Source organism: Sciurus carolinensis, chromosome 13 (genome assembly GCF_902686445.1).
Source record: "Sciurus carolinensis chromosome 13, mSciCar1.2, whole genome shotgun sequence".
Taxonomy (NCBI): Eukaryota; Metazoa; Chordata; class Mammalia; order Rodentia; family Sciuridae; genus Sciurus; species Sciurus carolinensis.
The window spans coordinates 930,229-955,506 of record NC_062225.1 but is presented as its reverse complement, the minus strand read 5'-3'; the positions used below and the strand labels follow the sequence as shown (position 1 = coordinate 955,506).

The window sequence follows — 25,278 nt, the reverse complement described above, 5'->3', positions numbered from 1 at the left end:
CCTCCCAACTCTTGTCCATTTAGATGGGAGCCCAGGCCAGCAGGGCGGTAAGAGTGGAGGTGATGGGTGGGTGGGGCAGGGTGGAGGGTAGAGACTGGCCTGCGGGCAGCGGCAGAGTGTCTGGCCCAGGGCTCCCGAGCTGCGGCACTGCCCAGAGTCCTGGAAGTGGAATGGCACTTTTCTTTCTTTCTGTTTTTGGAACTCGGGGTTGAACTTACAGGCCCTCTACCCTGAGCCACATCCCAGCTCCTTCCAGCTTTTGAGAAGGGTCTTGCTAAGTTGCTTACGATGGTTTTGGACTCGCGATCCTCCCGGTCCAGCCTCTGGAGTTGCTGGGATGACAGGCGTGTGCCACTGTGCCTTTGAATTCTTACAGAGCTATAAACCCAAAATAAACTAATAAAGGAACACAAAACAACATTCCCATTAACAGCATTAAGTTGCTATGATGGGTAATAATACTGTTTTACTGAAACAGAATCCCAAAGGGCATAGGGGAGGTCCCTGGCCTTCCTGCCTGACCATCAGAGGCCAGTGGGACCAGGACTCTGGAGGAAAGTGAAATATCTGGGAGAGGACAGGGCGGGCATCCGATGGCCTCCAGGGCAGCTGCATGTCCTCCTGGGGTCCTCCCCAGCAAAGCCTGCTGTCGGGCATCTTCCTTGGGCAGTGCACCCTGGGGCTGGAGTTGTCCCCCCTGGACTCAGGGCAGCTGGCGCCTCCCACCAGGGGGGCTGCAGGCTCCGCCCACCAGGCATGGCTCCCCGTCCAAGTGAAGCCTGTACTGAGGGGGCTTTCAGGCTGCCTCGGTGGTGAGTGACAGGGCAGGGAAGGCCTGGAGGGGGCTCCGTGGCCTCGGCCTGCCTGGGCGGGCCCCTGTCTTCCAGGAGGGCCCGTGTCCTGCCGTGGGCTGGTCCCCAGGTCCCCTTGCTCCTCCTGCGGTGTCTCGCTCTGCACCGGGCAGGCCTGTCTTCCCTTCTGAGGAGACCCATGCCTCCTGGAGGTGGGCTCTGAGCCTTCTCCCACCAGAAAGCAGCTCCATCAGGGCAGGGCTCCCTGCCCACCGCTGGCCCCAGTGTCCACAGGTGTTCCACAGGGGTGCCGAGGAGTCCCAGGTGCTGGACCGAGGGGTGGGACTTGCCTATCCTCCCCACGTGGCTGCTGATGGTGGGAAGCTCGCGCTACCCAGCCCCTCCTGGCGCTGGCTCAAGATCTGTCTGCCCCAAGGACCACTGTGGATTTGAACCCTCTGCCGCCGCTCAGTTCTTCAGACCAGGAGGCGTCTGGGAGACACAGCCAGCGCAGGGTCCCTCCACCTGGCTGCTCTCTCCAGCAGCATCGCCTGGACCCTTACACGGCAGCTGAGCTGTCTTGGCAGAGCAGGGTAGGACTTCCATAGGCCCCACTAGTGGAGGTCCCACCCAGCCTCTGCATGCATTCGGGGAGGCAGGGAGTCCATGGCGGCCCCGCCACAGCTGAGCAAAGAGGAAGTCCCTGGGAGGTGTCAGCAGAGGAATGAGCGGACCCCTGGCCAATCATGTGGGGATGTCCCCCAGCCTCCTCTGACACTTGCTGACCTCTCCCCTTCCTCTGATGGCCAGAGCCGGGACGGAGCCCCACCCCAGGCACTGTCCCTGCCCCTGCCTGGGGACCTGCTCCTCTAGGGGCAGAGCATGTGCTCATGGCCATGTGCACCCAGCAGGTCTCCCTCTGTCTCAGCCCTGGGACTAAATTCCCCATGTTAGGATGGCCACTGGGGTGAAGGAGGGGAAGGCTGGAGAGCAAGCCTGGATGGTCTCATCTGAGGCCCAGGGTCCTGCTGGCTAGCGGCAGTGCTGGTGTTGGGCCAGGAGGAGGGCAGGCTGCAGGGGCCACAGGTCAACCGGCTCCTTCCTTCTCACTCCTGAGACTGTCCTGAGCATGCTCCCAGCGCCATCCCTATTAGCTTATCCACCCGGGAGTCCCTGCCGTCCACCTCCACTCCTCCTCCCTCCTCTAGGGACACCCATTCTGGAACAATCTGAACAGCCAGAAATGGAGCCCTGGATTGAGGAAGCAGAGTTTCGCGAGCAAGTACCTGAGGTTCATCCTGCCCAGCCGAGGAGACGGTAGTCCCAGGACGTCACGTCAGCGCTGTCCTGGCTCCTGCAGCACAGGGAGGGCACTGGCTTCTGGAGGCCAAGACCTGGGGCCTGGGATGCCAACTGTCCTGGGGTGTCCTGACCTCCAAGGCTGACCTGGAGGGAGCCAGAGAGGCACTGGGCTGGCTAGTGGCTTCGGTGCAGACCTGACAGCAAGAAGCCCAGCCAGGCTCACCGTGGCTGCCAAAGAGGCCAGGCCCTGTACAGGTGGCCCCCCCGCTCACCTCCAGATGGTACCTCTGGACTCTTCAGAGTAACTGCACAAAGCTAATTCAGTGGGGGACACCTTCATGAAAGGTTTCCTTGGGGTGTCTGCACTGTCCATCGAGAGGCTGGGGAGCCACCAGGAGCCTTGGAGCCTCTTTGTCCTGGAAGCTCTATGAGTTTGTGAATGCATGTCATTACAGGGCCACTCCTGGGTTCAGAACCAGCCAGAGTTCCCAGTGGGGACAGCAGTGTGTGTGGCCCCGCCTTGCACCACCAGGGGGCGCAGCCAGCTGGTCTCTGCCGCATTTCTCACGGAGGTGAGAGAGGCAGAAGGCAGCTGTGGGAGGGGACAGGCTGACCTTGCTGCAGGTGTGAGCACAGCCGACTGCACCTGGAGCGGGACCACCCGGCAGGCGCGAGTGGCGATGACAGGGGCCTTCCCGTCAGCTGGGTCATTTGCACTTGTCCCCTGTTCCCTCACGCACCGGTTCACCTCATGACTAAGGGGACAACGCCCAGACAAGAGGGGGTTCAGAGAGGTCAGGGCTGCGCAGCCACGCAGCTGGTAAGGGGCAGTGAGGGTCTCGCCCCGGCTGGCCCGAGCCAACGCGAGGCCCCACGTTTGACCAGCAGAGAGTGGCAGGTGAAGGGGCAGGAGCCTGCTGGACCTCTGCCCAGCACCACTGCCATCCTGTCCCCTCCTTCTGGCCGGTGGAGGCCACTGTTGTTTCTGTTGGGGACAGTTAGAAAAGGGCTCAAATCAGCTTGGGTGGAGCCCTCAGTCAACCAAGATGTGACTTTCCTGAACACAAGCTGGTCTCTCGAGGAGTGGCAGCCAGTCTTGGGAAAGCTTCTCAAACACCCCAAAGGGCCAGGGTGTTCCAGTCTACAACTGCACCCCAACTGTAAGGGGCCTGGGCAGCTGCGAGAACCTGGGACCCCTCCAGCCACCTGCACTTGACCTCAGACTCCGTTCTAAATGCTGTCTGCATGACCTTCTTTAATGCCCCACTGGCCTTAGGGCACACTACCATGGTCTGCATCTTACAGAGAAGGAAGCTGAAGCTCAGAGAGGACCTCAGTAGTTCTGGAAAGGGGCTCGGCCTCCGCCATGACTGCTGGGTGGCTGAATGAACCAGGAGAGAGAGCAAGCTGGGATCTGGCTCTCCAGACAGAGGAGGGTAAAGGATACAATGCCTGCTTGTCCGCAAAGGTTTCCTGGGCGCTGACTCACAGAGACAGGGAGAGGTAAAGAGCCAGGACATCAGGGCTCGCAGCAGGAAGCCAACAGGTCTGCAGAGCAGCGAAAGTGACATGCACACTCTCCAGCAAGTCCCGCAGAGGCCAGCAAGAGCAGCAAGCAAGGACACACAGGAGGCGGGGCAAGGAGCCCTCGGCCAGGGCCAGAGCACAACTGCTCCGCAGAGGTGAGGCAGGATGAGGCTCCTCCCCGGGACGGACTGGCGTGCAGGGAGACGTGGGTGTCCAGGGAAGGGGTGCCCTCCAGGACACGTGGTGTGTGATGGGAATCAGCGTGAGTGTCCCAAGCCTTTTGTGACAGGGTCTCGCCTTGGTGATAGCTTCTCTCCCAGCTGCCCTGAGAGTTCAGTGCACTGAAGTGTGGTCCTCCAGGCAGAAGGGCCTCTGCGGATGGAACGCCTGCTTGGTCACGGCCTGACGTGGAGAAAGGCCCGGCCTGGGTCCTGCCCAGCCCCATGGTCCTGCCCCTGAACCTGCCCAGGCCCTGGCATAGGTAGGATCCCACAGGCTGTGCCACCCTGCCGTCCACCTCCTCCCACCCCCAGCGTCCTCCCGAGTTGGAGCACACTTGGTTTCTTCCCAAACCCACCTACCTGTCGGAGGAAGTGGCACAGAGAAGGCTCGACATGGGACAGCCCTGTGCTGGTCTTGCAGGACAGAGGGAGGAGGTGGCTTCTGGCAAGACACCGGAGGGCCCCCGTTGGACCTCTTCTTTGTGGGGTCTGGGGGTCTGAGAGGAGGGCCTCTGCCCTTTGCAGTCACAGAGCATGTGCAAGACTCACCTGGTGCCAGGCTCTGCGGCTGCTTTGCACATGCACGCTCCATTGATCTCCACCACCTCGGGACCAAGTGTGACTGTGACCCCTGTCTTACCGATGGGAAGAGGGAGGCACAGAAAGGCCGAGGCTCTCCAAGGTCACTCAGTTCAGTGGCAGGGCTGGGGTTTGAACCCTCTGTTGTTAGTAACAACCAGCACGGCTATCACCTAAGGAGCACCTCCCGGGGGTCCGGGGCTTCTCCTCTGCACAGCAAGGCTGTGACAGACCCGGATGCTCTCCAGTTACCTTCTAGAGGAGCAGAACTGGGGGCTGCAGGAACAGGGTGAGAGCACTTCAGGGTCTCTCCAAGACTGGGGGGCTAGAGCCAAGCTCCCCACTCCTCTCTCTGACTCCTGCTCGGTTCTGGGCCTCAGTTTCCCAATGCCCCAGCCTCTCTGCTGCTGGCTCCCCTGCAGTGGGGGGTGGAGGGGTTGTTGTGGGGCCAGGGGAGCCCTTGCCCTCCACAGTGACGCCCTTGAAGTCGCGCTCCTGGATTTCAGTGGGAGGTGGATGCTGCGTGCGGAGGGTCGGAGGATCGGCACTGCCTCTTGCTCAGGCGAGGCCAGCGCCAGCGCCCCAGGGCAGCGAAGCCCCGCGGTGGCTTGGGGCAGGACCACGTGCTCCGGGTATTTGTGCGGGAGCAGACCGTCCTCCCGGGGAGCGGGGGCGGGGAGGGCGCGCAGAGGAGGCAGGTCTGGCAGGAGGGATGGGGTGGGGGAGGCCGAGAGCGCGCGGACAAAGGAGGCGGCCGGCAGCCCAGCTGTTTTGAAAAATGCTTCCTGTTTCTTTAGAGGCGCTCGCGGCCCCGCGGCGGGCTGGGGCGGCGGCGGGAGCTGCCTCCTCTCCGGGCGGCGCTCACTGATCTCGCGAACTGGCTTCTGTATAAACCGAGGCTAAACAAACACAGACGGAGCGCAGCGGGCGTTCCGCAGAATGCCGGCCAGGCGGCCGCGGCTCGGGAGGACACTCTGAGCGCTCCGGGAACGCGCGGCCCGGCGGCCTCGCGGAGCCGGCGGCGCAGCTGCCCCGAGGGGCGGGGGAGGCGGGGAGGCGGCGGGGGAGGGGAGCGCGACCGACTCCGGGCGCGGAGCGGCGCCGGGCAGAGCCGCGCGGCGTGCAGGGCGAGCGCAGCGGGCGCGCGTCCCGGGAGCCCCACGCCCTGTCTCGCGCGCTGCCCGCACCATGAAGCACCTCCCGGTCCTCGAGGACGGGCCGTGGAAGACCGTGTGCGTGAAGGAGCTGAACGGCCTCAAGAAGCTGAAGCGGAAAGGCAAGGAGCCGGCGCGGCGCGCGAACGGCTATAAAACTTTCCGATTGGACTTGGAAGCTCCGGAGCCCCGCGCCGCCGCCACCCACGGGCTGCAGGACCGGACCCAGAGGCTGCAGCCGGTCCCGGTGCCCAACCCGGTGCCAGCCGCAGTGGCGCCGGCCGTTCCCCCAGGTGGGGGCGCGGATACTGGCGGGGAGCGCAGGGGCGCCCGAGCGCCCGAGGTTTCTGACGCGCGGAAACGCGGCTTCGCTCTGGGCGCAGTGGCGCCGGGACTCCCCACGCCGCCGCCGCCGCCGCCGCCTCCAGTGCCCCAGGGCCAGGCACCTGGGGGTCCCGAGGCGCAGCCTTTTCGGGAGCCCGGCCTGCGTCCCCGCATCTTGCTCTGTGCACCGCCTGCGCGCCCGGCACCGTCTGCACCCCCAGCACCCCCGGCGCCCTCGGCGCCTGCGGACTCCTCGGTGCGCCCTGCGCCCCCCACGCGCCCAGGGGAAAGTTCCTACTCCTCAATTTCACACGTAATTTACAATAACCACCCAGATTCTTCTGCGTCGCCTAGGAAACGGCCTGGCGAAGCGACCGCCGCCTCCTCGGAGATCAAAGCCCTGCAGCAGACCCGGAGGCTCCTGGCGAACGCCCGGGAGCGGACGCGGGTGCACACCATCAGCGCAGCCTTCGAAGCGCTCAGGAAGCAGGTACCCACTCTTACGCAGCCACCGGCGCCGTGGACCCTGGGGAGTGGGCGGGTGGGGGTCGGAGGGTTGCTGGCAGCGAGGGGTGTGTTTGAGCCGCAACTGTTCCGGAACCCAAACAGGCTTGGGCAATCAGCGTTGGTCCGGATCTTAGTTCACAAAGTGGATGTTGGAGATGCCTTGCCCACCGTCCTGGCTCACTGGTGACCCTGTCCGCAGCTGACTTCAGCCGGCACAGCGATCACTTCTGTGAGCAAGGATGGGTCTCCCAGAATGGCCCTGGCGTGGTGGGGAACAGAGTTGGGGGATGTGGGAATCTGTCTCCTGCACTGTAGGGGAGGACGACCCTTCCCCTCCGGGAAGTTGGCATGGTTGGGGTCTTGGCCTCCGTTGGTGGGCAAGGACCAGAGCAGTGCAGGGTGCGGTCCTTGGTTACCGGGGAGGTCGGCAGCCCCGAGTCAGCCTCTAGCTCTCAGCAGAAATGTCCTGTGTGCAGGGCTTGCGTCTGGGCCCACACCCTGGCCTGATGTCCTTAGGACCTGGGCCACAAGCCCCGCTGCCCTCCCCAGGGGCAGCTTCAGGAACTGCTGGTGGGACCCCTCCAGGAGTTTCCTCCTGCCTCTGCCCTTCATGGCCTGGAGGAGCTAGGCTTGCAGAGGGCACTGACTGGTTGCGTGTTCTCTTCAGGGGATCTTGGGAACTAGGTTTGGGTGAGTCTGGGGCACCAGCGCCCTTAGCAGAGAGTGCTCTTGAGAGCTGGGGAGACCTTAGCCCAGAGCTGCCTGTGGAGGACAGTCGGCAGTCCCACATTTCCCTTTCAGACGAAGCTGATACTGCCTTGGTCCTCTAGGCTTCTCATTCTTCTTGAGAAGGGGGATGCAGGAAAGGGGTGGTAGGTCTCCCGACCCCACCGCCATCATGGGAAGCCTTGGGTGGATGTGGCTTGTTTCATGGGTGAGGTTTTTTGCTTGCTTTGAATCTGACTTGCTGTTTGAGTCCAGGAAAGTTATTCAATCTCTCTGGACTTTAGCCAACCACAAAACATTTCAGAAACATCTTTTGGGATCACACTCTCCTCTTCCTCCTGTGGGCACGGTGATGCCTGCATTGGTCCAGGGAGAGGACACTGAACCTTCCCGTAGAAAAGGGGCTCTGTGGCTTCTGAACCGGTCTTGTTTGAGTTCACAAGAGATGTTTGGTCAGTGAGCTGGGGTGGGAGTCAGGTGGCTGTCACAGACCAGGCGGGGCCAGCGCCCGGAGCACACCAGCTGGGACCCTGGGCAGTGGCCAGTGGAGCTGTCAGCCAGTCCTGGGCTCTGTGCCTGAGTGCCTGGGTAGAACAGCGGCTCGGGTGCCCTGCAGTCTGTTCCCCAGGGTGGAAGGGCGGGGCTGCCGCCTGCCCACCTTGCAGCTGGGAAGCCTCTCCTGAGCCAGAAGCCACAAGCCCGGAGTCCCACCCCGGTGAAAAGTCAGTGGGTGTCCCGAGGCCCTACCCCCACCGCGGCCTCTTCCCCGGGGGAGGACAGCCATGCCCTCGTGTATCCTGCCTTGGTCCTGTCCTTGCACTCTTTTCCATGAGAAATTCCACCATATCTGATTTTTTTTTTTTTTTTTTTTTTTTTTTTGGACTGGGGATTGAACCCAGGGTGCTCCTCCACTGAGCTACATCTCCAGTCTTTTTTATTTTTTATTTTGAGTCAGAGTCTTAGTAAGTTGCTGAGGCTGGTCTTGAACTTGTGATCCTCCTGCCTCAGCCTCCTGAGATCACAGTTGTGTGCCACTATATGCAGTTACCATCTTATCCAATCTTACTACCTGTCAGGTCAGCCCATTTTATGTGAAGGAAAGCGGAGGCCAGGAGAAGGAAGGAGACTTCTCTGGACCACCTGGTTGGTTGGGGAAGATGGCAGGGTTTCGGGAATGCACCGAGGGCCAGCCGTCAGGGTCAAGGGCCTCCCAGGCGCACAGTGCCCTGGGCTGACTGAGATGAGTGTGAACCCGGCTTCCTCACCTGCAGGTCTCCTGGAGAAGCTCTGTAGAGGATCAGGTTCGGCCCCTCAGCAGAGCGGTGGCCTGTGCCCTCTCGGGAAGCGTGCGTGCACACACAGGTAGTGGTGCACACCCATGTGTGTGTTCCTTACATGTCCCCAAAGCATGTGCGAGCACAAGCCCCTTCTCCTTGTGGCCGCCATTCTGACCTTCCCAGAAAGACCATTTGACTGGGGTGGACACCACCCTGTAGTCTGAGGAGACAGAAGTAGAGCCAGGCTCCTTGGGTCACCCCCTCTGTGTCTCCACCACACCAGCACCGGCCTGACAGGAAGTCCTGGGCCTCAGGAGCTCCTTCCTTACGTGGCCTTGGGGTCCTGCCTGCAGGGCACCCGCCACCTTACTGGTCCAGTGGGCAGGGCCCCCGTCAGTAGGCTCAGACCCAGTTTCGGAAACAGACCTGAAGGCAGGGAAGTTTGGAGGTGGCTCTGCTGGAAGGGGGGCCTTGGCTGACGTACCCCCACCTGGGCTCTGATTTTCCTGTTTCGGTGGGAGGAGCACTGGCCTGGGAGTCCAGGTGGCCTTGGAGCCGGCCTCCACCGCATGTTCCCTGTGTGGCTGTGGGTGAGTCGCTTGTCCTCTCTGGGCTCCGACAGACTGCAGCAAGGGCTCCCCACTCACTGCTGATGGCCGTGCGGACGGTTCTCAGGTGCTCCCTCCACGGACCCGAGTGGGCACTTGCCTGTGCAGGTCTTAGTGAACAGGCACTGCTGCCTGCACCCCACCCTGCGCCCTTGCACCGCGGCCACCGCGGCCAGGAGGCTCCGTGAGTGGCCAGGTCTGGCGGCCTCTCCATCCCAGGTGACCTGCTCCTCGCTGGCATGCCCTTCTCCAGAATTCAGCGGGTGCCTCCTTGGCACCACGGTCGTGGCCTGCGGAGCCTGTGCCCTGCTCTGCTCCTCCGTCTGCCCCAGGGAGGCCCAACGGGCTCCTGGTTGTTATGGTGCGCTCCCCGTCCAACCAGGAAGGGCGCCAGCACGGTCGGCTTCGGGGCTGCAGGCAGAGTGAGGAGGGGAGGCCTTGGCCTGGGCTGCGGGTTTGGGGAAGGTCAGGCCCGTGTGACCAGCCCACTCCAGTTGAAGGCCATGTGTGCACAGCCGGGCTGGTGCCGTGCCCGCAGCCAGGTGGGAGAGTGGAGGGAAAGGCCAGCCTTGTTTCGCGGGAAAGGAAGGGCCGGGCCTGAGCCTCCTGTCAGACCTAGGGCTCCCAGCCGTGCCCGCTGCTGGGCACCTGGCCTGCCTGCAGATGTCCACTCTCCCTCACGGAGGAATGGCAACAAGCACTCACAGCCAGGACCCTCAGGAGCTGCCTCAGTCACCAAGGGGGGCCAAGCCAGGGGCCTGGACTACCTCCCCTGCCGCCCCTGCAGTCTCTAGGGGTCCTTACCGAGTGACCACAGGGTGGTACCAGAAGGCCTGGGGATAATGACCTCAGCTCAGCACCTCCCTCACTTCCAAGTTCCACAGGGGGAGGGGGACACCCCTTCAGGCAGTGGGGGACAGGCCTGCTTGCAGGGGCTCCACAGGTGGGCGATGGTGACGGGGGTCTCCCCTCCTGTGTCCAGTCACTAGGGGCCTGCCTGCCAAGCCCACCTGCCCCTCCTTGCCTGTTGTTCCCTGTCTGCAGGGCTGTCTTTCCTCTGTCCAGGTGGGGACACTTACAGAGCAGGCGTGCTAATTGCCTAGGATTGGGAGTGACCAGCGCCTGGCCCCGGGCTGCCTGACCCTGGGCAGTAGCTCTCAACCACTTTGCCCTGGGTTGGTGGCTGGCGTTGCTGCTCAGGGGCTGTGCAGGAGGTTGGCAGACGTCTGAAAGGACTGTTGAGCAGTCAGGGACCTGCAGGGTCCTGGGGAGAGTGCTGTCCCCCAGGAACTGAGTGCACGCACCCAAAAGACCACTGGCGCCTGGCGTCAGAGGCGTCGGGCTCTGGAAGCCCGTGACCCCGGGCAGGTGCCTGCTCTGGGTGCCAGTCAGATAGGCATGGGCCCCTGCTGGGCCTCACCTGGTGATAGGGGCCCAGTGTCTCATCCATTTCCCGGTGTGCAGGTGGGACTTCAGTCTCATTTGGGGGCAGGTTGTGAATGGAGTGATCCTACCTGTCAATAGCCGCCAGAATCACCAGAGCTCAAGTTGGGCTTTCTTCTGGTTAGACCTGAGCTGGACAGGGCGAGGTGGCAGTGACAAATCTGGAACATGCTGGCCCAGCACCTGGCATGGGCCCCGCATCGACCTTGACCTCACCTGTTGCTCTGTGGTCCAGCAGTGACCCTGGGTTGCGGCACTTGGATCCCCCCCCAGAAGCCCAGCTGCTCTGGGGCCCGGGGCGCAGAGTGGGCTGTGTAACGGAAGCTCCCGGGTGGCCTCCGGGGGAACAGTGCTGTGTCACAGGGCTGCGCCTGGTCCCCGCTGCTCCCGCGCCCCACGACCCAGGCAGGCACCACCTCCGGGGGTAAGGAGCAGCAGAGGTGCCGGGCTGGCCCCGGGGACCCCTTCCCTGCCCAGGACTGCGGGTCTTGTTTATTTGTTCAAGCTGATAAAGCCGGATTTTCTGGACTCGGGCCGGGAACAAGCAAAGCACATTGTTCTGCCAGCTTTTCTTGGATGGGCTTGGAGCTGCGTCCAGGGCTGGGAGGGGCTGCCGGGGAGTTGGCCTTCCCTCTGTCGCCTCCCTCCCCACCCGGGTTTCCTCGTTGCAGGGTCCCCCGGGGCTCGGCCTGGCGAGCGCCACCACGTCCAGGCTCCAGAGTCCTGCTGTTCACCCTCTGGGCAGCGCCGCTTGGGGACCTTCTGCGGCTCCAGCTGAGGTGACTTGCTGATGGCTGCCAGACCTCACTCTGTGCGGGGTCCCGATGGCCCTGCTCCTGCGAGGGCAGACCTGTCTGCAGGGGGACTCAGCCAGGCGGGGTCGGTCATGCCACTCGCCCAGAGTCTGCACTTGGCCACGCCAGAGCCAAGATTGGCCCCAGTTGTATGCAGTGGCTCTTCCTGGTCAGGGACGGAAGGTTTCGAGCCCGGTTCAGAGCATCCCGGGGCCACCTGGTGAAGACGGAGGGGCGTTCGCTGGTCCCCCATCTCCTCGTCCGGGCAGCCCTGGTGTGGGCACCTGGGCTCTGCAGACTCGGCCTCCCCGACTCACAGGGCACTGAGCCCCAGAGCCCCAGGCCTGGAGATCAGCGCAGACGGTGCCATCAGAGCATGGCGGAGGGTGGGGCCCTTCTTGGCGTGCGCAGACGAGGCGAGGGCCAGAGTGCTCCTGGACAGTGCGGGGCTGGAAGTCGGTCCCCGTGAGGCCACCGTCCTGTTCGGGCTTCACCCCTGGGGCCTGAGTGGGGGTCTTTATCCTCGGCACTGCTGAGAGTTTGGAGCAGAGGGCGTTTGTGGTGGGCGTTTCACCCCAGGTGCATGTTTGGGGGTCCCCTGCCCACCAGCTCCACCAGCCCCTGTGGGGACAGCAGCAGTGTCTCCAGATGTTGTCAGTTACCACTCGAGGGACAGAGTCCTCCCTGGCTGGGCCCTGCTGTGGGCCGGGTGAATGGAGGTGCGGGAGCCTCCATGCTGGGCGGGACCTTCCAGCCTTTGGGGAAGCCATGCTCAGTGGGACTGGCAGGTCCCCTGTTTGGACACCGGGTGGGGACGCCCCCGCACTGCCCTCTGTTCAGCTTGCCGGGTCTCCAGCTCTTCCCTCACGCGGCACACACGTGCGCCCTTGTCCACGCCCCAGTGGGAGCTCAAGGCCCTGCGTCTTCCCCAGGCAGACCCCTCTGCCGTCAGTAGTCACTGACGGTGCTGAGACTTGACACCTGTGCGCAGCCGGTTGGGGGCTGTCTGTTCACTGTGCGCCTGGCTTTGTCATGGCTGGCAGCATCCCAGGTCCAGGGGGCGAGTTCACCAAGAGAAAGTGATCACGCCACGCGCATGCCTTTCCTGCTGAGCACGGGCACTGGCCACGGGATGTCCCCATGCCCAGGTGTCCATCTCTGCTCTGACCTTGTACTGTTGCTCTTGAGCATGTTCTTGGAGGGCGGGAGTCAAGCCGTTAATCATCGGGTCTTCAAGTGCCCAGAAAGATGAGTTTACTGGAGGAGTGGACGGATGGAAGGTCAGCACTGGACGGCGTCCGTCCTCTGGGAGACTCCAGAGCTGTCTGGGGGACCCGCAGTGCTTCCCTTCAGACTGGCGGGGGCAGGTGCCAAGCCTCAGTGTCCCCCCTGCAAAATGGGGATGCAGAGGCACCCCAGGACTCATGAGCGCCTGAGTCAATACACAGCACGGTGGTGAGTCGGGCAGAGGCTCAGAGGCACAGCCAGGTCAGCTCCTCTGCTGAGCCAGGCCAAGGTGGGTGGCACCCGGGGGCAGCGGCGCCAGCCCTCTCACCCGCCCGCGCCCCCAGGTGCCGTGCTACTCCTACGGGCAGAAGCTGTCCAAACTGGCCATCCTGAGGATCGCCTGCAACTACATCCTGTCGCTGGCGCGCCTGGCCGACCTGGACTACAGCGCCGACCGCAGCAACCTCAGCTTCTCCGAGTGTGTGCAGCGCTGCACCCCGCACCCTGCAGGCCGAGGGGCGCGCCAAGAAGCGCAAGGTAGGCCGCGGGGAGGTGGGGGTGGGGGGGCGGGGGCGGAGCCGGGGGGGCGGGGGCGGGGGGCGGGGCCCGGGCGTCGAGGCCGCCTTCTCTCTCTCCACGTGAGGCAGGCGGTGCACCTCCCAAGTTCCTGACTCGGTTGTGCGGTCCTGAGCTTCCGGCCGCCTTGCTGGAAGCCAGTTGCTGGGAGGAGAGTCCCCGCAGCAGGTCACTGCGACTCTGGGAGTGTGACTTGGCCTGTGGGTGTCTGAGGCTGTGCGTTTAGGCCAGTGATATCTCTCCATGCTGTCTAGAGACTGGCCGTGCAGCCCACGCTGGGAGGCTATGAGGTGACCAGTGTGCGGTCACGGTTTCTGTGCAGCTCCGTGGACAGTCGGTTAGACCCGCCACAGGTTGGCGAGGACGGCACAGCGTGGCCTGTCCTGGGGGCCTGGGAAGGCCAGGGAGAGGGGACCCTGCCCTCAGGAGCTCTGGAGCAAGTGCTAGTGGTAGTGCTGTTTGGGCCGTGGGGTCAACTAGGAGGCCACCAGGCCACCAGTGGGGAACAGCATTGAGGCAGAGGGAACGGCCTGCGCAGGGTGTGATGTGTTGGGGAATCTGCAGGAGGAGGGCAGTGGGCAAGCTCGGGTTTCCCAGATGACCCAGGCTCTTGGCCATCTGGATCCTGCCCCCCTGTGCTGGAGGAGGTCAGAGAGTGGACCCAGTCTGTCTGGGTCAGAGAGGAGATGCCCAGCAGCCCTGGGAACATTCAGGAGTCCTTCTGTTGACCTGTCCTGCCCCCAGGCCCTTCAGACAGGCTCCTGTGGAGTCCCCACGTTTCCAGAGGCCTCTGGGCCCCAGCCGGGAAGCCCTCAGGGACTCCCAGGCCCCCAGCCACCCCGTAGCCGTCCCTGGAGGTGACGCAGGTTGCATTCCCGGGGTGACTTAATGTGGGCTGACTGGAGAGGAGCCCCGTCAGGTGGGCGGGAGAGGAAGCCCCTGCCGTCGCGCCTTTCCTCTGGAGAGTGACCAGGGAACGCAGGCACGGCCCTGGCCTTCAGACCTCGCAGCGCTGTGGACCCGCAGCGCCTCTCGCCCCGCCCCTCCCCTGCCCCGGTCCCTGGGCTGCAGCCGTGGGGTCCTGGGTGGGAGGAGGCTGGGTGACCCAGTGAGGGAAGATGCTGCCGTCACCTCAGGTCTAGGACACTCAGAGGCCGCGGTGCACACCAGGAGGCCGGGTGGCGGGTGGTGGCTCCTTGCACCCAGTGGTCCTGGCCTTGGTCCTAGCGGTTGGGATCCACTTCCCAGCCTCTGCCGCCTCCGCGTTCTCCACGGGGTGTCGGGAACGCTCCCGACCACCCTGCAGATGAGGAGGGCCCTCCGAAGAGTGGTGGGTGTCAGCAGGAAAGGGCCTGTGTGTGTCCCCCGCCATGGGCCACAGCCTGACCCAGCTGCTCTCCAGGCCTCTGGGCCTGGCCAGACCTCGGGTGGGACAGGTCCAGTGTCCGGCTGCCCAGGGCACCTTCCCGCCGTGGCATGCTTGGAGCCCTGGCGGTGAATGGCCACCACGTCCCTGCCCTGGAGTTGCCCTTGGGCCTGGGCGGGGGCGGGGCAGGCCGGGGCTGGACAGTGAGTGGCCTGGGGTCTGGGGCCCCAAGGTGTGTGCCCAGCCTGTGGGCACCTGCAGCTGGGGGGCAGCAGGTCAGCTCGGTCACGCCAGGTCTCCCATTCCTGGCTGCTCTCCTTGGTGACGTGACCGAGCCCTCGGTGCTGTAGGTTTGGTGCTGGGGACCGGCCGGGTGGTGATTGGTGGCACGTTGGTTTCGGGAGCCAGGGGTCGGCATCAAGGTCGCCTGAGGGCCTGCACCGTCTGCACTGAACCTGGGCCCTGCCCCTCTGTGGACTGTCCCCTGAGTGTGGGCGGCGGAAGCCCCAGGGGCCCTGCCCTGGCTTCGTCCCCACCCTCCAGCTCGGGCTCTGCTTCCGCAGGGCGAGGAGCTGCTCAGGGGTGCTGTCCACGGCCCTGACCCGGGGTGGGCTGCCTGGCTGCCTCTTGCCGGCCTCAGCCCCTCTCTGCCTAGGGACAGGCCTGTCTCTTCTCTCGCGTCGCCATGACCATGCGTGTGGATCTGAGGTCCCATACGGGGTCCACTGCCCTGAGGAGGCAGAGACGGCAGGACACCTGGGACTGGGACCAACCGGGCTTCCCCATGTACCTCTCTGATCCCCCTCCAGCCTCCCAGCAGGGATGGCGGGACCAAGGCCGGGAGGCGGGAGTGTGGGAGCGTGCCCGGGTCACCCAGCCAGCCAGGTGCGGGCCTGCAACCCAGGTGGATGTGGTGGGCAGGGGACTGGTCTCCTCTGCAGACCCTATGGGCTGAGTCCTTGAGCTCAACTCCACGTGCTCTCAGCGCCGCTGAGGAGGGGCGGGTGGCCACCGTCCTGTCCCTCTGGCCATAAAACAGGTGCCACGCACAGCCCGGCCTGCAGCCGTGGTCTGGCTGGAGGGCCGGGGGGCTTGGCCAGGAGCTCAGTTGAGCAGAGCTGCTCGGGACCCTCCCCAGGGGTCCACTGAGGGGTAGAGGCTGCTGCAGGTCTGGTCTCCACCCTTCTCCCCAGGTGCTGGGTGTGAGTGGGGACCCAGAGTCCCGTGGTCTCGGAGATGTGGGCAGCCCTCTGCGGCCCCAGCTCACCCCTCCTGGGAAGATGGAACCCAGGAGCAGCTCTTGAGCCAGGATTGCACGCCGACTCGGTAGCAGCGGGCCCGGGATGTGGGAGACGGCTGCCTGTGGGTGGTGGACAGAGCCCTGTTTCTGTTCAGTTCTCCGCTGTGCTCAGGGGACATGAATGTGCACTAGAGAGGCCTCTGCAAAATTGTGGTGAGTGGCAGAGCTGTGGGTTCAGACGCCTGGATTCGAGTCTCAGCACTGGCACTTCTTGCTGTGTGACCTGGGCCTGTTACCTGACCTCTCTGATTCCAGGCGTCTCATCTGTGAAGTCAGGACCTGTACATAAACCTTCCTTGCCACATTACGGGAAGGCTTGAAGGAGATCCTCGCCAAGAAGGGCTGGGGAGTCTCCGAGGATTTCAGTCCAACGAGAGCTTCAGGCAGGGCCCAGGGAGGGGCGGGCCCTCGGGGAACAGGTGTGGACCAGCCAGGAGGCAGTGAGGCCCGCGTGCTGAGTGGAGGCTCCCTCTCCCTGGCACTGCACCTTCACCGTGCCCTGCCTGTTAGTGGGGCCAGTGTGCTGCCTTGCCCCGCCCGGGTTCGAGTGTGCGTTGGCTCGTCGTTCCGCCGTCAGCAGACGCGGGCCGAGTGGTGTGTCCGCTGCTGTCTTGGGGTCTCCTGGGGTGGCCTGCGGTCGCACTACCCACACGTCAGGAGGTGCCCCCGCCTTGCACAGAAGGGACTCTGAGAACAAGACGGGGACAGTGAGGCCAGGCCTGGGCCCCGCTGGAGGCAGTTGGTCTCCTGGGCTCTGGCCGACCCACTGTGGCCGGCCGGTCCCCTGCAGGCTGCCCACCCCACGGCAGCCTGTGCCCCGAGGTCCCCGCACACGCCCACTCTCATGCCAGCAGCCCAGGCGGCACAGAGGCTGGGCCGGGGGCTCGGCCGCTGGGCGGGGGGTCGGCACCCTGGGCTGGGCGGCCGGCAGCCTGACACGGGCAGTGGCGGCCTGGGCCGCAGCTGGGGCCTGGCTCGCGCGGGGCCTGTGGTTTTGATTAGCGGCGCGGCGGCTGCCGGGCTGGGAGCTCGCGGAACACGGCCCCGCCCCCCGCGGCCCAGACTCCAGATGTTCCAGCGCTGGCGGGGAAGGCGAGCTGGCGCCACGGAGGGCAGAGGGCAGGGAAAGCACGCGAGCTGGAAGCCCGGGCCTCCGCCGCCGCGGCCTTGGCCGCCCGCCCGGGCCTGTGCTGGCACATTCCCCGGCTCTCCGGCCATCTGTTCCCAGAAAGCCGTCCCGGGCCTCGTCACTCAGCATCCAGCAGCGCGAGCAGCTGGTCGGGAGCGGCAGGGAGAAGCGGGCAAAAGGCCCTTTGTGGGAGGCCGAGCCCAGCCGGCGCCTCCCGCCTCCTCTCCTCGCGCCAGGTGTGACTTCTTCCTCCTCGGGTGCCAAGGCCACCTCCTCAGTCCTGCTGCTCGCTGCCCGGGATGTCCTCAGGCCTGGGCTGGAGGGGCGCCCGTGGGTGGAAGCGGCGGGGCGTGGACGGGGCTCCCGGCGCCCTGGCTCCCGCGGGCCCCGAGCAGCTGCCTGCAGCGTGACACCCAGCCTTTTTTAAGAACCGGCTGCCGTCGCTGCGCCAGCTCTGGAGACGTCTGCCTGGAACCTGGGCACCTCCTGGGCAGCCGGGCCGCCTGTCCTGGCCGCAGGGTCCTGGGCAGGGCTGGCAGCTGGGAGCCGGCCCCAGGTTGGAAGGAGAGAGGCCGGGAGCCGTGAGGAGGGGCTCGGGCGCCAGGTGGGAGGTCCTGGGGCCTGAGGTGGGTGGGCAGCGCCTCCCTGCCTCTCGCCCAGCCCCACCCCCGCCTGCAGGAAGTGCCCGGGCGCAGGCCCAGCGTCTCCCACCCGCCCTCTGCCACCCGGTCCACCTGGAGACCCAGCAGCTCCGCAGGTCCGACCTTTATGTTCACCACGACTTCAGGCCCGGGGTCTTGCTGCCCTGGGACCTGAGTGGCCGCTGGGCGTGGTCTGCATAGGGTCTCAGCAGTGCCCTGGGGCTGGTGGCCTGGCCCCAGGGTCCTAACCTCATGGGCCCTGTCTGCTCCTTGGGGCTGTCTGGCCAGGTCCTGCGGCTGTCCAGGGGTCAGTGGCTCAGAGCACGTGGACCGTGAGCTCACTCTGCCTTCTACGCCTGCTGCCTGAGAAGCTGGCCTTCTCCAGCAGGACCTGGGAGAGGAGTGGCCGCAACCTCCAGACCCCTGGGGCAGTGAGGGGCTGGCCTAGGACAGGGAGTTGTGTCCTGGTCCTCAGGTTTTCAGGGACACAGTGGTGAAAGGACAGGGCTGCTGCCCCAGAGCCTGGAGCCAGGGAGCCGGGCGTGGTGGGAGGCCGGCTGCCCGGTCCTCCCGCAGGCCAGAGGGCGAGTCCTCTAAATGCCAGGTAGCCGTCCATTCCTGCAGGGCCTTCCTGCTCTGCCCAGTATGCAGGCCACGGGGCCCCCAGAGCCCATCCGAACCTCTGCTGAAGGGCTCCCACCTCATCCCCTGCCAGGACCCCTGGGTTCCCCACAGCCAGGGGACGGGGCCAGACTCCTCGGGACACCGGATGGTCCCCCAGCACCCTGCCCCAGCTGGTCACTCCTCGTGTCCCAGTTTACCCTCAGGCCGCTTGGAGGTCCTGCCCAAAGGGGCTATTTTGGGCCTCTGTGCTCAGTCGGGCCTCTGCCTGGCGAGCTCCTGCTGGTTCTGGAAGGCGCAGCTCCTCCTGGAAGCCCTCGCTGACCCTGCCCTGCTCCCTCCCCAGGCGGCTGCGAGCCAGCCTGGAGGGGCTCGGGGTGCGCTGGGCAGCGTGGCGTGAGACGCTGCCCCCTGCGAGCTCGCTGGGCGTCCTGATGGCGCCCTGGGGTTCTTGCGTGGTGCGCTGCAGGTGGCACTGCCCGCCAGGGACTCAGTGCACGGCGACTCTTGCCCTGCTGCGGCCCACGGCTAGGGTGACCGTCCTTGTGCTGAAGGCAAGGCCGGAGACTTCCCAGGGCACCCTGCGTGTCTCTTGTTCCCTTGAATTAGCAAGAAAAGCCATGGTTCCGAGTAACGGGAACCTGGGGCAGCAGCCGACCACCAGGGCCACGCCTCTTGGTGCAGAAGTCTGGGACCCGAGGCCTCAGGCCTCTTCCGCCCTCTGCCTCTTGACTGCACAGTGGCTGCCACGATACCGGCACTTCATCCTCAAGGGACATCCAGAGTCGAGTGGGGCCGTGAGAAGAGTTACTTCTCACCAGGCGTGTGTCCTGCACAGGTACTGCTTGTCTTCCCTGAAGAAGGGCTGCTGCCCTTGAACCTGAGAGAAACAGCTGACCCTGGAGGGCGGGCCGATGCGACAGGCGCTGGTCTTCCCACCTTGCCGGTGGCTCAGTGCCAGCACCGTTGCGGGCCCGCCAGCCTTGTCCCCTGCCAGCTCTGGCCTCTGCACCGTGCTCTGGTCGCAGAATGCTTGTGCCGTGGGTGTCCTGAGTCCTCCCGCACCTCCAGGGCCTGCTAGTTACCAGGGACACAGGGCTGGCCACCGCCTCCCCTTGTCCCCTACCTCAAAGGCCAGGTCTGAGCTGCTGGACTGTCCTACGGGGGGTGCCGGTGGCCTCGGGTGCAGCTTTCGTGGCGAGGCGGCTCCAGGGACAGCTGCCAGCCAACATGGCAGGGGCTGCCGGAGGGTGCTGGCCATTGGCATGGCGGGCAGAGGGACCGTGGGTGCACCCCGCTGGTGACTTACAGAGTGGACACCAGACTGGGCCGCCTTACCCTGAGCGTTCGGCCCGCCGACGGCCCAGGGTCTGTCCCCACTGCCTGCGGGGGACCCTGCAGGTCCGTGTGCGCCAGGAAGTGAGCCACGTGGCGTCCTCAGGAAATGGCAGCCTGAGCCCCAGCCCGCTCGCTCTGTCCCAGGCGCCAGGACCTGGAGGCTGGCGGGGCAGGCGAGGGGCCTCGGAGTCACCGCAGAGATTCAGCAGGAAGGGACGCGGGAGGAGTCAGGACCCCGCTCCCAGCTCGGGCCGGGTGTGGGGCTGGAGCGGCCCTCGCTGCCGTCCTGCCCCTGGGCAGCGGAGGTGCAGGTGCCGGTGGCCTGGGGCCCTGCCCCACTCCACTCCCAGCACGGAGGGCCCAGCCGCGGCCCCCAGCCCAGCGCCGACCGAGGACCTGCGCCTTCCAGCTGGGGTTTCTCCGTGTGTCCCTGTCTACCCTGAGCTTTGACCATGTCCCTTGGCCTCAGTCAGTGAGCCGTGCGACTGCGGGCGGGTCCTGGGGCAGGGGACCCGGGCCTGTGGGCCCCGGGCACAGTCAGGTGCCTGGCCAGCGTGCTCCCTGGAGTGGCCTCTGCCCGCAGAGGATGGGCAGGCTCCCCAGCTCTGATGGCCTCGGTGCTTCCAGCTCCTCCTTCAGGCTGGGCACAGGCCGCCCCTGGGCAGCGTCCAGCCTCCAGCTGTGACCGCCCACCCCGTAGCGCTGGCCGGGTAGGTCTTGCTTGAGTAGATGGAACCCCCAAGCGGATGCCCCAGGTTGCTCAGGCTCTGGCCAGCACTGTGGAAATCTTAGCTGCCCGGCCTCCAAGGCTGCCCAGGCTGGACACTGTGTGGTCCTCGATTCACTCGTGTCCCTGCCCTCTGCAAGGGCAGCCAATTCCAGCTGCCCATGGTGTCCAGGCCAGGCCAGGTGGGAGGCCTGGGCAGGGGCTGGGCCTGCCTGTTTCTGTGCCCTGGGAAGTTTGGGGGCCGGAATCCCAGGCCCCTGCGGGTGCTGGCCCCAGAGGATGTGAGAACAGACCTGTCGGACGCTAAGGCGCATGTAAGAAACCACTCGGGCTCGGGACCAGGCCTCTCCATCCCACTGACCCCTGCCTGAGCGGGGGCCTCCTGCTGCGAGCTGCGGAGGCCCGGGTCTTCTGCTCTTCTGCTTGCTCTGTATGCCACACGCTACCCGTGTGCGTGCCTGTCTAGCAGCTTATGGAGGCACGGGGGGCCGGGGTGTGGCTCAGTGGTCAGAGCTTGCCTGGCCAGTGCAAGGCCGGGGTTCCTCCTGCACTGTGCAAAAGCAAAGCAGAGAGCCCCGATGGAGAGCAGATGGCTTGATGGCCTTCAGTGTGTCCATCACCACACTTCCACCCCTCCCCAGGAGGGGCGTCCTACACCCTCCAGGAGGACAGGGCTGTGTGCATGGCTTGTCCTGGCTGTCCTTGCTCTGCGTGCTGTTTACAGCTCGCCCATGCTGCAGCATGCATCAGTGCCCTGTTCCTTTTTATGGCCAAATAATATTCCATGGTATGGCTATACCACACTTAGTTTACCCCTTACTGGGCACCATCTCTCTCCTTTTAAAACCCATGTTTATGTTTTATTTATTTTTTACTGGGAATGGAACCCACTGAGGGGCGCTTAACCCCTGAGCCACATCCCCAGCGCTTTATGTCTTTATTTTGAGACAGGGTCTTGCTGAGTTGCTGAGGGCCTTGCTAAGTTGCTGAGGCTGGCTTTGAATTCGCAGTCCTCCTGCCTCAGCCTCCTGAGCCACTGGGATTACAGGTGTGTGTCCCCGTGCCCAGCTTAAAACTGTACTTATGTTTTAAAAGACTTGGTGGAAGGCCGGTTGGTGAAGGAGGGGCCTGTTCTGTGGAAACCCGAGCCAGGCTGCTCACCGCACACCAGGTCCTGCAGGGGGACGATGGTCATCCATGTGTCCACAGCGGACCCCGGAGGTGGATGCTACTGTTGTGCCCATTTTGAGGATGAGAAACTGAGGCTGATGGGAGAGGCCGGCCAGCCTGCCCAGGTCCACAGCTGCCTGGGGCCACGATGGCCCAGGTACGGAGCCGGAGAAGCCTTCAGGGCCTGGGTGCAGCTCCGCAGTGGGCCACTTCCCCGCCTGCATGGGCCTTGGGGTCCGCCCAGCAGGCTGCCAGCAGAGCAGCAGCGAGAGCCCCCGAGCCCATGGCGACCTGCCCTTGCCCGGCCTCCCCACTTTTCCATCGGGTTTTAGTCTTGCGACGTCCTTTGAGATCTGCCTGCTCAACTAGGAGCCCAGGCCATGGGTGTCCCCAGCACGCACGGGGTTGTTCCCAGACTGCTTCAGCCAGAAAGCACCCAGGGCGAGGCCAGGGGGGCTGGGCTGAGTGTGTCCTGAGGGTGAGGCAGGGCTGGAAGGTCAGGTGACCTGGATTGTGGAAGGGCGGGGCTGGAAGGTCGGGTGACCTGGACTGTGGAAGGGCAGGGCTGGAAGGTCGGGGGACCTGGACTGTGGAAGGGCAGGGCTGGAAGGTCGGGGGACCTGGATTGTGGAAGGGCAGGGCTGGAAGGTCGGGTGACCTGGACTGTGGAAGGGCAGGGCTGGAAGGTCGGGTGACCTGGATTGTGGAAGGGCGGGGCTGGAAGGTCGGGTGACCTGGACTGTGGAAGGGCGGGGCTGGAAGGTCGGGGGACCTGGATTGTGGAAGGGCGGGGCTGGAAGGTCGGGGGACCTGGATTGTGGAAGGGCGGGGCTGGAAGGTCGGGTGACCTGGATTGTGGAAGGGCGGGGCTGGAAGGTCGGGGGACCTGGATTGTGGAAGGGCGGGGCTGGAAGGTCGGGGGACCTGGATTGTGGAAGGGCGGGGCTGGAAGGTCGGGTGACCTGGATTGTGGAAGGGCGGGGCTGGAAGGTCGGGTGACCTGGATTGTGGAAGGGCAGGGCTGGAAGGTCGGGACCTGGAAGGCAGGTGAAATGGGTTTTAAATGCCCGAAAAGTGGTGACATTGCCCTGCGGGGCACAGAAGGTGGAGAGGAACGACACACTTACACCCAGAGACCGGTGACCCCGGGGTGGCCAGGGGTCAGCAGCACACAGACAGCACTACTTTCGCAACGCTCCAGCCATCAGGCAGTGACCAGGCCTCCCCAGGACAGGTGTCTGCAGCTCGGCCCAAGTCCACCTGATGGAGGAGGGACAGGCCCAGGGAGGTGGAGGGTGCCCTGGCCCAGCCAGGCTGGCGGGGCGCTGCCCCTGGTGAGTGGAGGAGGGCGCCTGTCGACCCCGCGTGGCTTTGCGGGTCCCACTGTCCGTCCATGGTGCCAGGAGGGCTGAGGGCCTCCTGCATGTCCTCCTGGCAGGACTTTGCGGAGCCCTTCCTGTGCTGACGCCCTGCGACTTCCCAAGGTGGGGCCCGTCCGTGGGGCCGGGCCTCCCCGATCCCTGGCTGTGCTCTGCAGTTCGCCCTGGGCGAGCCGATCCGCGTTCCCAAAGCTGTGCCGGCAGGGCATCCCTGCACAGGGGGGCGGCTGCCGAGGTCCCCCAGCCGCGACGTGCAGACAGGTCCTGGGGCTGAGGCCCGCCGGCTTCCTCCGGTCACGCGCCGGTTGACCGAGGCTCCTGGGTGGATGAGGACGCCGTGCTGGTGATGCGGGTCCCAGGCTGGTGGCCCATCCCTCCCATGGTGCCCTGGCTGCAGCGGGGTCTGCGTCCACCAGGGCTCCCATTGGCCAGCCTCCCATTCCTGCCCAGACCACGGGGCTGGAGGCGAGCGAGCCATCCCCACGGCTTTCCTTTCTGCCTCCTCCTCTGACTCGGAATGGGGAGCAGATTCCTCCGGGGCCTCCGGCCCGCCCGGCTCTTTCTCTGCTCCCAGGCTCTGGCAGCAGGGCCGCCGAGCACTGATCCGGGCTCCGGCCTGGTGCTTCCGGCTGCCGGCACTAACGACCTGAGCCCGCGGTGCTCACTTGGGCGCTGACCTGAGACTCGCCGAGCGCTTGGGTGCTGGCGGAGGCCAACCACAGGCCCCTGGCGGTTTGCTGGCTGCGCAGGACTCTAGCCAGGCGAGCTGTACCCTGAGGGACACAGGGTGTCCTTTCCCCCGTTCCAGTGGACTCCTGCCGGCCATGGCCTCCCCAGAGGCCTGCAGCCCAGAGGCAGCCTGACCTTTCCTCCTGTCCCTTCTTGGTGGCGAGACACACCCTCTGGTCCATTTTCTCAAGAGCAGTGCCGAGGTCAGCTGCAGGGAGGAGACCTGAGGTCAGCGCCAGCAGGGAGCAGAGGTCTGACCCAGCCGCTTCCCACGCAAGCCCGCGGGTGCTCAGGTGCCCAGCTCCTCACTGGAGGGACCCAGTAGGGCTCCAGGTCCTCCTCGACTCTGTCCCTCTGCCCCCCACTCCCCGGACTCCGTCCCTCTGTGTTGGGGCTCCACGGGCCAGGCTTTGTCTCTACTGCTTAAAGAAAGTTGGAAAATTCTCCATCTGCCTCAGCCGAGGCGTTTAATGGACGAGGAGACTGAGGCTCAGAGGTGTTAAGTGACTTGGCTCCTGATGTATGCCCTGTCTGAACAGTGTGGCCTCTGCCCTGGGGCCTGCAGAGGAGCCCCACCAGCTGGGCAGCGCAGGCCCGACCTGGGATCCTGGGCGGCACGGCTGGTGCTGAGCACCCGGGGCTCGGGCTCCTTCCGCCCAAACCAACACGCTGCGTTCAGGGCAGCCGGGCCAGAGTGGGGAGGGGCAGGGTGTGCTCTCGGGGCTCCGTCCTGGCCCAGACCCAGTCCACACTCGCCCCGAGGAGCAGTCCCCTTCCGGTCACGTGAGGCCCCATTCCCTCCCAGGCTGAGGACTGAGCACAAGTCCTGTGGCCTCGGCACCTGGCGTGGGTCCCTGGGTGCCTCTAACGGCTGGTCGTGTCTTCCAGGAGTGACGGCAGGCTAGCTGGGACACGGCCGCAGCCTCTTCCCAGGACGAGAAGGTGGACGCCCCAGGCCAGCCCCAGGTCTCTGCAGGATTCAGGGGCCCAGCCCACCATGCCTCCTGGGGCCGTCCAGGCTGGGCAGCCTGCCTCGCCCTCCTGGCCACGCGGTCACCGCGCACTTTGCCCTCTGCTTGCGGGAGACCCCGCCCTCCTCTGCCTCAGGTCCTGAGGTCGGCGCAAGGCTGCAGAAGTTCATTGCCAAAGATTCAACAGAGACGCCGGACACCATGGGGTTGAAGCCCAGCAGCGGAAGGCCACACGGGGGCTCCGTGGCCTTCAAGCCCTCCTGTTGCCAGAGCCCACCCATCTCAAGCCAAAGATGAGCCTCAACCCCACCAGGAGCCCGTGGACAAGAGAGCACTTGGTCCTGGGCTGGCAGGAGCAGGAGGAGCCTTCCTGGGACTGAGAGGGAGGCAGGGAGGCTGCCCGAGGTCTCTGCCCCTGGCTGCCCCCCAGCTGGCCACCCAGCCTCTGGCCCTGCTCCCCAGGTTTCCCTCTGGAACCTGAACACCCAGGGAGGGTTTGGGTGGGAGGTGGCATGTCCCAGCTGGGGACTCGCCCCCGGCCACCTGCCTAGGAGGGCTCACACTGGTGGCCTTGCCACCTCCCCGGGGTTCCCTCACACTGGGCGACAAGGTGGCGGCCCGCAGAGGTCAGTGCCCTGTGGCGGGCTGGGCCGGAGGGCGGAGGAGGACGGGACCAGGGTGACGGCCGTGCAGGCTGGTGCCCAGGCCAGGGCCAGCGCCTCCCGGGCTCACATCTGTGCTCAGCCATCTGCTTCAAATTGAAGTAAAACCCAACATGTAAAGAAAACTCCCGCCGTGCTTGTGCCGAGGAGTCTGTGGGCGCCGCGGCCGGGAGGGTGGGGTGCCCAGGG

The 25,278-nt window shown here is 65.2% G+C and overlaps 1 protein-coding gene across 1 annotated transcript; it reads left to right on the top strand.

Moving 5' to 3' along the window:
* The first annotated feature begins 5,484 nt into the window (after positions 1-5,484).
* Positions 5,485-25,265, top strand: Atoh8 (atonal bHLH transcription factor 8). Its single transcript, XM_047522672.1, has 3 exons — positions 5,485-6,388; positions 12,825-13,017; positions 24,345-25,265. The coding sequence occupies exons 1-3, from the start codon at positions 5,609-5,611 to the stop codon at positions 24,359-24,361; spliced, it is 990 nt and encodes a 329-aa protein (XP_047378628.1). The 5' UTR covers positions 5,485-5,608; the 3' UTR covers positions 24,362-25,265.
* The last annotated feature ends 13 nt before the right edge of the window (positions 25,266-25,278 follow it).